The sequence below is a fragment of the Hoplias malabaricus genome, chromosome 6 (assembly GCF_029633855.1).
Source record: "Hoplias malabaricus isolate fHopMal1 chromosome 6, fHopMal1.hap1, whole genome shotgun sequence".
In the NCBI taxonomy this organism is placed as follows: domain Eukaryota; kingdom Metazoa; phylum Chordata; class Actinopteri; order Characiformes; family Erythrinidae; genus Hoplias; species Hoplias malabaricus.
In genome coordinates this window covers 49,505,784-49,516,943 of record NC_089805.1, presented here as the reverse complement: position 1 = coordinate 49,516,943, position 11,160 = coordinate 49,505,784, and the positions used below count along the sequence as shown (strand labels likewise).

At 52.0% G+C, this 11,160-nt stretch overlaps 1 protein-coding gene across 2 annotated transcripts in view; it reads left to right on the top strand.

The window, feature by feature from the left end:
- LOC136699525 (stonustoxin subunit beta-like) overlaps positions 1 to 10,889 on the top strand; it is a 67,153-nt gene extending 56,264 nt beyond the window's left edge. For both annotated transcript variants that reach the window (XM_066674296.1, XM_066674297.1), the window contains one exon: positions 10,244 to 10,889. In XM_066674296.1, coding sequence (XP_066530393.1) covers positions 10,244 to 10,785 — 542 coding nt within the window. In that variant the 3' untranslated portion in view covers positions 10,786 to 10,889. The remainder of the gene's footprint in view (positions 1 to 10,243) is intronic.
- The last annotated feature ends 271 nt before the right edge of the window (positions 10,890 to 11,160 follow it).

Genomic DNA, 11,160 nt, shown 5'->3' with positions numbered 1-11,160 from the left:
TGACAGGGGTTAGTGTGTGTGTGTGTGTGTTATAATGTGGTTGACTCTGATTGGGGGTGTTTCAGACTGGTCCTGACAGGGGTTAGTGTGTGTGTGTGTGTGTGTGTGTGTTTTATAATGTGGTTGACTCTGATTGGGGGTGTGTCAGACTGGTCCTGAGGGGGGTTAGTGTGTGTGAGTGTGTGTGTGAGAGTGTGTGTGTATATTATAATGTGGTTGACTCTGATTGGGGGTGTTTCAGACTGGTCCTGACGGGGGTTAGTGTGTGTTAGTGATGTCAGGGTCAGGACCAGCTGTGTGAGGGAACTCTTCTCTTTGCTCAGCTCTTGGCTCAGGGCTGTGTAGTGATAGGAGGGGGTCACTGTGTTGTAGATGTAGTCAATATTTAATCATTGGTTTCTGTATTCTCAGTAACAGAGGGCACTGGCCTAATTCCGCTCTGCAGCCGTTGTTTGGTGTCGTCCTGTGCACTTTCAGGATGCTTTTACAAAATTCTGTGTGCATCATTTCTGCTGGGTGTTTGTCCCATTGGTCAAATGTGTGGTTTTGGAGCCCCCCCCCCCACACACACACCTCACTGCCGTACAGGAGAATGGGTTCCAGAATTGACTGGAATAATTTGAGTCAGATCCGAATTGGAATTTGGATGGGAATTTGGTGTTTGATGGCGTAAAAGGCCCTGCGTGTTTCTCTCTCAGTTCATTGAGCGCGGGGCTGAAGCTTCCTGTTGAACTGATCTTCAGCCCTAAATAGTTCTACTCTGTACCGGAGTCTAACCTGTGTGTCCCTAGTGTGAAGCAGGGGTGTCCCTGAGATCTGGGTCTCTTCTGGAAAATGATGGTTTTGGTCTTTTTCAGGTTGACTGTCAGGGCCCAGTTCTGACAGTACTGCTCCAGCAGGTCCAGGTTCTGCTGTAGACCCTGCTCTGTGGGGGACAGCAGAACCAGGTCGTCTGCGTAGAGCAGGAGTTTAATCTCTGAGTCGTGCAGAGTGAGACCGGGCGCTGCAGAACGCTCCAGAATCGTGGCCAATTCTTTTATCCATCCATCCATCCATTATCTGTAACCGCTTATCCAATTTAGGGTCGCGGGGGGTCCAGAGCCTACCTGGAATCATCGGGCGCAAGGCGGGAATACACCCTGGAGGGGACGCCAGTCCTTCACAGGGCAACACAGACACACACACATTCACTCACACACTCACACCTACGGACACTTTTGAGTTGCCCCAATTCTTTTATATAAATTTTAAATAGTGTTGGGCTTAAGCAGCAGCCCTGTCTCACTCCGTGTTCCTGAGAGAACAGCCCTGTGTCACTCCGCGCTCCTGAGAGGACAGCCCTGTCTCACTCCGCGCTCCTGAGAGAACAGCCCTGTCTCACTCCGTGCTCCTGAGAGAACAGCCGTGTCTCACTCCACGCTCCTGAGAGAACAGCCCTGTCTCACTCCGTGTTCCTGAGGGAACAGCCCTGTCTCACTCCGCGCCCCTGAGAGAACAGCCCTGTCTCACTCCGCGCCCCTGAGAGAACAGCCCTGTCTCACTCCGTGTTCCTGAGAGAACAGCCCTGTATCACTCCGCGCTCCTGAGAGAACAGCCCTGTCTCACTCCGCGCTCCTGAGAGAACAGCCCTGTCTCACTCCGTGCTCCTGAGAGAACAGCCGTGTCTCACTCCGTGTTCCTGAGAGAACAGCCCTGTCTCACTCCGTGTTCCTGAGAGAACAGCCCTGTCTCACTCCGCGCTCCTGAGAGAACAGCCCTGTCTCACTCCGTGTTCCTGAGAGAACAGCCCTGTCTCACTCCACGCTCCTGAGAGAACAGCCCTGTCTCACTCCGTGTTCCTGAGAGAACAGCCCTGTGTCACTCCGCGCTCCTGAGAGAACAGCCCTGTCTCACTCCGCGCTCCTGAGAGAACAGCCCTGTCTCACTCCGTGCTCCTGAGAGAACAGCCGTGTCTCACTCCACGCTCCTGAGAGAACAGCCCTGTCTCACTCCGTGTTCCTGAGAGAACAGCCCTGTCTCACTCCGCGCCCCTGAGAGAACAGCCCTGTCTCACTCCGTGTTCCTGAGAGAACAGCCCTGTGTCACTCCGCGCTCCTGAGAGAACAGCCCTGTCTCACTCCGCGCTCCTGAGAGAACAGCCCTGTCTCACTCCGTGTTCCTGAGAGAACAGCCCTGTGTCACTCCGCGCTCCTGAGAGAACAGCCCTGTCTCACTCCGCGCTCCTGAGAGAACAGCCCTGTCTCACTCCGTGCTCCTGAGAGAACAGCCGTGTCTCACTCCGTGTTCCTGAGAGAACAGCCCTGTCTCACTCCGTGTTCCTGAGAGAACAGCCCTGTCTCACTCCGCGCCCCTGAGAGAACAGCCCTGTCTCACTCCGCGCTCCTGAGAGAACAGCCCTGTCTCACTCCACGCTCCTGAGAGAACAGCCCTGTCTCACTCTGCGCTCCTGAGAGAACAGCCCTGTCTCACTCCACGCTCCTGAGAGAAGAGCCCTGTCTCACTCCACGCTCCTGAGAGAACAGCCCTGTGTCACTCCACGTTCCTGAGAGAACAGCCCTGTCTCACTCCACGCTCCTGAGAGAACAGCCCTGTCTCACTCCACGCTCCTGAGAGAACAGCCCTGTCTCACTCCACGCTCCTGAGAGAACAGCCCTGTCTCACTCCACGCTCCTGAGAGAACAGCCCTGTCTCACTCCACGCTCCTGAGAGAACAGCCCTGTCTCACTCCGCGCTCCTGAGAGAACAGCCCTGTGTCACTCCGCGCTCCTGAGAGAAAGCCCTGTCTCACTCCACGCTCCTGAGAGAACAGCCCTGTCTCACTCCGCGCTCCTGAGAGAACAGCCCTGTGTCACTCCGCGCTCCTGAGAGAAAGCCCTGTCTCACTCCACGCTCCTGAGAGAACAGCCCTGTCTCACTCCGTGCTCCTGAGAGAACAGCCGTGTCTCACTCCGTGTTCCTGAGAGAACAGCCCTGTCTCACTCCGTGTTCCTGAGAGAACAGCCCTGTCTCACTCCGCGCCCCTGAGAGAACAGCCCTGTCTCACTCCGCGCTCCTGAGAGAACAGCCCTGTCTCACTCCACGCTCCTGAGAGAACAGCCCTGTCTCACTCCGTGTTCCTGAGAGAACAGCCCTGTGTCACTCCGCGCTCCTGAGAGAACAGCCCTGTCTCACTCCGCGCTCCTGAGAGAACGGCCCTGTCTCACTCCGCGCTCCTGAGAGAACAGCCCTGTCTCACTCCACGCTCCTGAGAGAACAGCCCTGTCTCACTCTGCGCTCCTGAGAGAACAGCCCTGTCTCACTCCACGCTCCTGAGAGAAGAGCCCTGTCTCACTCCACGCTCCTGAGAGAACGGCCCTGTCTCACTCCGCGCTCCTGAGAGAACAGCCTTGTCTCACTCCGCGCTCCTGAGAGAACGGCCCTGTCTCACTCCGCGCTCCTGAGAGAACGGCCCTGTCTCACTCCGCGCTCCTGAGAGAACAGCCCTGTCTCACTCTGCGCTCCTGAGAGAACGGCCCTGTCTCACTCCACGCTCCTGAGAGAACAGCCCTGTCTCACTCCGTGTTCCTGAGAGAACAGCCCTGTCTCACTCCGCGCTCCTGAGAGAACAGCCCTGTCTCACTCCACGCTCCTGAGAGAACAGCCCTGTCTCACTCCGCGCTCCTGAGAGAACAGCCCTGTCTCACTCCACGCTCCTGAGAGAACAGCCCTGTTTCACCCCGCGCTCCTGAGAGAACAGCCCTGTCTCACTCCGCGCTCCTGAGAGAACAGCCCTGTGTCACTCCACACTCCTGAGAGAACAGCCCTGTCTCACTCCGCGCTCCTGAGAGAACAGCCCTGTCTCACTCTGCGCTCCTGAGAGAACAGCCCTGTGTCACTCCACGCTCCTGAGAGAACGGCCCTGTGTCACTCCGCGCTCCTGAGAGAACGGCCCTGTCTCACTCCACGCTCCTGAGAGAACGGCCCTGTCTCACTCCGCGCTCCTGAGAGAACAGCCCTGTCTCACTCCGCGCTCCTGAGAGAACAGCCCTGTCTCACTCCGCGCTCCTGAGAGAACAGCCCTGTCTCACTCCGCGCTCCTGAGAGAACAGCCCTGTCTCACTCCGCGCTCCTGAGAGAACAGCCCTGTCTCACTCCGCGCTCCTGAGAGAACAGCCCTGTCTCACTCCGTGTTCCTGAGAGAACAGCCCTGTCTCACTCCGCGCTCCTGAGAGAACAGCCCTGTCTCACTCCACGCTCCTGAGAGAACAGCCCTGTCTCACTCCGCGCTCCTGAGAGAAGAACCCTGTCTCACTCCGCGCTCCTGAGAGAACAGCCCTGTCTCACTCCGCGCTCCTGAGAGAACAGCCCTGTCTCACTCCGCGCTCCTGAGAGAACAGCCCTGTCTCACTCCGTGCTCCTGAGAGAACAGCCCTGTCTCACTCCGCGCTCCTGAGAGAACGGCCCTGTCTCACTCCGCGCTCCTGAGAGAACAGCCCTGTCTCACTCCGCGCTCCTGAGAGAACAGCCCTGTCTCACTCCGCGCTCCTGAGAGAACAGCCCTGTCTCACTCCGCGCTCCTGAGAGAACAGCCCTGTCTCACTCCGCGCTCCTGAGAGAACAGCCCTGTCTCACTCCGCGCTCCTGAGAGAACAGCCCTGTGTGTAACAATCTGGAGTTTAAAACACTACACAGTAACTTCCCCAGGTCACTGTTCACACAGATGCCTCTGTAGTTATTAGGGTCGAATGTGTCTCCGCTTTTGAAGATGGGCGTTATCAGACCTCGACTCCAGACGTCAGGGAAGTGACCCACACTCAGAATCATGTTGAATAACTTAAGAATGGCCAGTTGGACTTTTTCACTCGTGTGTGGATCATTTCATTCAGGATGCGGATATTTTGTTTTGAAGTTCCTGTGCAGTAATGGGGGAGTCCAGGGGGTTCTGGAAGTCTTTTAAGGCCAGTTCTATGGAGTTTAATTTTTCAGTGATGTTCCTTTGATCTGGTATTAAATTTGGGGTTATATCACTGTAGAGGGATCTGAAATGTGTGTGTGACACATATCTCTCCGTTTTGAACCCATTCTTCTGTTGTAGATTTATTGAGACTGCTCCAGTGTTCCCAAAACCTATTTGTATTTATGGACTCCTCAATTAGTGTCAGTCGTGTGTGTGTGTGTGTATGAGTGTGTGTGTGTGTGTACAGTCTTAGTGTCTCACTGAAGGCGTAAATCTGAGTTATTTGGGTTTCTATGTTTCTGATTTGATAGGTTTCTTAATTCTTTCCTGATTTTTTGACATTGTGCCAAACCACTGATCGTCCTTTGGTTTTTTGGGTTTGTTCTTTGTTTGTTTTAATTTTCATATTTGGGCAGTTTTATTAAAGATGTGGTGTATGTCTCTAACGCTCAGATTGACGCCTTCGTTACTGTGAGTGTAGGTGGCGTCCAGAAAGTTGTCTAAAAGTGTTTGAATTTCCTGGTGCCCGATTGCTTTCTGGAACTCTTGGGTGCTGTTTGGGGCCCATCTGTAAGGTCTCGGGATGGTGTACAGCTCACTGGGCCGTGTGTGTGCGGTGCTGTTAGTCTCTGTCCTTCTGAGGAACACAGTGATTTGGCTGTGGTCAGACAGAGGGGTTAGTGGTTTAACAGTGAACGCGCTGAGAGAGAAAGGGTCTAAATCTGTGATCATGTAGTCGACAGTGCTGTTGCCAAGAGGTGAGCAGAAGGTGTATATTCCCAAAGAGTCCCCTCGTGTCCTACCGTTGACCAGGTACAGACCCAGACTCTGACAGAGCTGCAGCAGGTCCTTTCCGTTTCTGTTCACCTGTGAATCAGAGTTATTTCGGGGGAGGTTAGTTAAGTTTCTTGGGTAATTATGTCCAAATATATAATCGTTACCGTGCTCTGTACTGAGGTCAGGTAGAGATCCTGTGCGGGCGTTCAGGTCTCCGCAGATCAGCACACTGCCCTGGGCCTGGAAGCTGCTGATCTGGTGGTGGAGGCTGGGGAAGGTGTCCTCGCTGTAGTAAGGGGATTCACTGGGAGGGACGTAAGTGGTGCACAGGAAGATATCTTTTGCGGTGCCTGTGATTTCTTTTTTCATTTTAAGCCAAATTAGAGATTTTTCATATTTTAATGGAGTTATGAATTTTGATAATTCTGATTTGTACCAAATAATGATTCCTCCAGAATCTCTACCTCTTTTAATACTGGGGTGTTTAACTGATGGATTATAATTTCTCTGTAGTTAGCGGGACAGTGAGTGACCGAGTCGCATTTACAGCATGTTTCTTGCAGGATGATGATGTCAGTGTTTTTTGTGTTATTAATGAAATCAATGTTTTTACTTTTGTATCCAATCAGAGAGGATTTCATGCCCTGAGTGTTCCACATAGAAATAGAGAAGGGTTTCATTTCTTTGATGTGTAGAGAGATGTGTGAAATAAAATAAAATAATATAACAATGGTTTTTAGAAAGGAGATAAACCTGTGGGCGGCACGGTGGTGCAGCAGGTAGTGTCGCAGTCACACAGCTCCAGGGACCTGGAGGTTGTGGGTTCGATTCCCGCTCCGGGTGACTGTCTGTGAGGAGTTGGTGTGTTCTCCCCGTGTCTGCGTGGGTTTCCTCCGGGTGCTCCGGTTTCCTCCCACAGTCCAAAAACACACGTTGCAGGTGGATTGGCGACTCGAAAGTGTCCGTAGGTGTGAGTGTGTGAGTGAATGTGTGAGTGTGTGTGTTGCCCTGTGAAGGACTGGCGCCCCCTCCAGGGTGTATTCCCGCCTTGCGCCCAATGATTCCAGGTAGGCTCTGGACCCCCCGCGACCCTAAATTGGATAAGCGGTTACAGATAATGGATGGATGGATAAACCTGTATAGTTTGAGGAAGTAAGTAATGTTTAATTTTTTCTTTTAAACTAATTAATTTTTAACTGAATTAATAACTAACTATGTGCAATCATGTGTGTGTGTGTGTGTGTGTGTGTATGTATAAACTATTTATTTATCTATGTATTTATTTATTTATTGATGAGTGAGTGGATGGATGGTCAGAGTCACACTTAGCTCTGCAGTCTGCTGCATATGAGCGTGAGCAGCTGTCTGATTTCTCCCAGTTCTGTGGAGCTGGTGGGGGCTGGACCCTTCACTGCACTGGCGTAGGTCTGTTTCTGTGGCTGTCTCGGGGGGTTGGGTGCTGGTTTTTGGGGTGTAGCTGGGTGTCGTCGGTTGGTTACTGGTCGGTGTGGTGTTGCTGGGTATAGTCTGCTGGGTGCTGGGAGGAGTGGTGTAGCTGGGTATAGTCTGCTGGGTGCTGGGAGGAGTGGTGTAGCTGGGTGGGGTCTGCTGGGTGCTGGGCTGGTTTTGACGCGTCTGTATGGAGTGCTGGTCCGGCTTGTTGGGGGTGCTCTGGGTGGGGGATAGCCGGGTGGAGGTAGGGGGTAGTAGTGATGGAGGATTGGGTGGGTGCCGCTTATCCTGGGTGGTGTCAGGTGGAGTGGTCTGCTGCTTCTCGGTGGGGTGCCTGGGTTGCGTCCGAGGGTCACGTCTTTTAAGTTTTTAGCAAATGTTCCTACCATGTCTTTGAGCAGATGGACATTGTCGTGGAGGCAGTGGATGTTGAGGTTGGGATGATGTGCCAGATGTACATTGGCCATTAGGGCACATCCACGGGAGATTTCTGCGTTTATTCGGTGGATGGTTGCAGGGTGGAAGTCTCTCCGGGGCAGGAGGGTGGAGACTGTGAATTTGGTGGAGGGGAAGGTCTGGGTGGCAGTCTCTGCCACTCTCCTTACGCTCTCTGCTACTCTCTCCTGCTGTGCCCTCAGATCGTTCGTGCCAGTGTGGATGATGATATGGCGTGGCTCACTTGTGATGGCATGGGTGAGAAGCCGGAAAGCATCTTTTGTTCTGGGGCACCAAACTTTGGCAGTTTTATATCCTGGGAAGAGCTGTTCCGCATTTAGGAATTTTCCATTAGAGTCTATTAGTATCACTATATCCGTGTCTGCGGGGATGGGATTCAGTTTGTCGTCTGCCTCTGGATTGGAGTGGGAGGGTCGTACTTCTGAGTGGGTGCATTGTGGCTCAGAGTGGCTGGGTTGTGTATCGAGGAGGGGGAATTCTGGGCCAGAAAGACTGGGTCTGCTTTTGGAAGAGGAGGGTCCTAAATCACAGTGGTCAGGCTGTGGTTGGGTGTGAGTGGGCTTGGACTCTGTTGTGGTTCCCCTCTCCATTTCAGCGGGTCCAGGTTCAGGGTGGGCGGGTCCATGTTCAGGGTGGGCGGGTCCATGGTGGGCGGGTCCAGGTCCAGGGTGGGTGGGTCCAGGTCCAGGGTGGGCGGGTCCGGGTCCAGGGTGGGCGGGTCCAGGTCCAGGGTGGGTGGGTCCAGGTCCAGGGTGGGCGGGTCTAGTTTCTGAAGGGGTGTGTGGTTTGTCATGTATTTTTTGGCTGGTTTTTGCAGCTCTTCTCTGAGATTGTTAATGGCCCTGTCTCTTATGTCTAACTCTTCTCTTAATGCAGCCAGTTCCCTTCTCAGTGACTCTCTGTCTCGCTGGAGCTCCTTTACTTCTCCTTGTAGGTGTAGTACTGAGTTCTCCAGATGGTTCAGAGGGTCTTTTATTTGTTGGGAGGGCTCGTTGGAAGACAGGTTGGAGAGAATGTGTTGTTTAAATTCTACCAGCTCTACTTCCTGTAGGGAAAGGTTCTCTCTCAGCTGGGACACTGTGTTCTCCAGTTGTCTGAGCTTAGCCCTGTTGTCCTGCGCTGTGTTGTCCTGTCCTTTTTCCTCCTGTACTGTACTGTGCTGTGAGGGGTGTGTGTGTGCTCCACGCCCCTCCCCCGACCCCTGAACTGTATTTTTGCTGCAGCTGCTGTTCCCCTCCCCCGTCGTCTCTCCCTCTCTCTCAGACACTGCCAGAGCTCTGATAAAGCTGAAATCTTCCTGGACGGAGTTAAGGCTGGACTCACTGCCCTGGAACATGATGGTTCCGTTGTGGTACAGATTGACAGTGAGGACGGTACTGTCTCCGTCCTCGCTCTCTATAACTAACTGCCTCCCGTTGCAGATCCCCCTCTTTCTGTGGTGTGTGTAGTGGGCACAGAGTGCTCTGTGCCAGGCGTCAGGGAGGTCTGTGTAGAGCAGGAGGTTGGTAAAGATGGTCCTGCTCTCTGTCTGGGTGCAGTCAGCTCTGAGTGTCTCTGGGTTTTCTCTGAGTAGGTTTTGTTTGTATGTTTTTTTGGCCTGTGCAGTTTTCAGGTCTGAGGGGTATGTTATGGTGAGGGGGTGGAGTTTTCCCTCAGTCTCATCAGCCATTACACATGTGATCGTTTTTGTAGGTTTACTCGGGTTTATCTCCTCCTAAAAACTATTTATTTGTAGAAATCTCAGGAGCCTTAGTGAAGCATGACTCCACACTAAGAGGCTCTCTGTCTCTCTCTCACACACATTCTCTCCCTCTGTCTCTCTCTCACACACACACTCTTATTGTGTGTGTAGATGTGTGTGTGATGGTGTGTTCTCTAAAGTGTGTTTATTGTGTGTGTGTGTGTGATGGTGTGTTCTCTAAAGTGTGTTTATTGTGTGTGTGTGTGTGTGTGTGTGTGTGTGATGGTGTGTTCTCTAAAGTGTGTTTATTGTGTGTGTGTGTGTGTGTGATGGTGTGTTCTCTAAAGTGTGTTTATTGTGTGTGTGTGTGTGTGTGTGTGTGTGATGGTGTGTTCTCTAAAGTGTGTTTATTGTGTGTGTGTGTGTGTGTGTGTGTGTGTGATGGTGTGTTCTCTAAAGTGTGTTTATTGTGTGTGTGTGTGTGTGTGTGATGGTGTGTTCTCTAAAGTGTGTTTATTGTGTGTGTGTGTGTTCTCTAAAGTGTGTTTATTGTGTGTGTGTGTGTGTTCTCTAATGTGTGTTTATTGTGTGTGTAGATGTGTGTGTGTGTGATAGTGTGTTCTCTAATGTGTGTTTATTGTGTGTGTGTGTGTGTGTGTGTGTGTGTGATGGTGTGTTCTCTAATGTGTGTTTATTGTGTGTGTAGATGTGTGTGTGATGGTGTGTTCTCTAATGTGTGTTTATTGTGTGTGTGTGTGTGATGGTGTGTTCTCTAATGTGTGTTTATTGTGTGTGTGTGTGTGTGTGTGTGTGTGTGTGTGTGTGTGTGTGATGGTGTGTTCTGTAATGTGTGTTTATTGTGTGTTTATTGTGTGTGTGTGTGTGTGTGTGTGTGTGTGTGTGATGGTGTGTACTCTAATGTGTGTTTATTGTGTGTGTAGATGCGTGTGATGTCACTCTGGATCCAAACACAGTGAACCATTCTCTCATTCTGTCGGAGGGAAACAAGAAGGTGGAGCGTGTGAAGGAGAGACAGTGGTATCCAGATCGTCCGAAGAGATTTGATTGGCGGGCTCAGGTTCTGAGTGTGGAGAGTTTGACTGGATGCTGTTACTGGGAGGTGGAGTGGAGCAGGAGTGTGGTTTCTATCTCAGTGTCGTACGGAGGAATCCAGAGGAAAGGACTCAGTGATGAGTGTAGATTTGGACGCAATAAAAACTCCTGGAGTCTGGACTGTGATGGGAACAGTTTCTCTCTCCTCCACAATAATCAGGAAACTAAGATCCCTGCCCCTCCCTCTCCCTCTAAGAGAGTGGGGGTGTATCTGGACTGGGAGGGGGGCACTCTGTCCTTCTACACTATCCCCCCCAACACACACACACTCACACACTTACACACACTCACCGCCACATTCACTGAGCCCCTCTACGCTGGGTTCTGGCTTTATTCTGGATCATCAGTGCGAGTGTGTGATGTGGAGTAAACACTGATCTCTGTGTGTGTGTGTGTGTGTGTGAGAGAGAGAGAATGTGTGTGAGGTGTGTGTGAGAGAGAAAGAATGTGTGTGTGTGTGTGTGTGTATGTGAGAGAGAGAGATGGAAGGTGTGTGAAGTGTGTGTGTGTGAGAGAGAGAGAGAATGTGTGTGAGGTGTGTGTGAGAGAGAAAGAATGTGTGTGTGTGTGTGTGTGTATGTGAGAGAGAGAGATGGAAGGTGTGTGAAGTGTGTGTGTGTGAGAGAGAGAGAATGTGTGTGAGGTGTGTGTGAGAGAGAAAGAATGTGTGTGTGTGTGTGTGTGTGTATGTGAGAGAGAGAGATGGAAGGTGTGTGAAGTGTGTGTGTGTGAGAGAGAGAGCGGG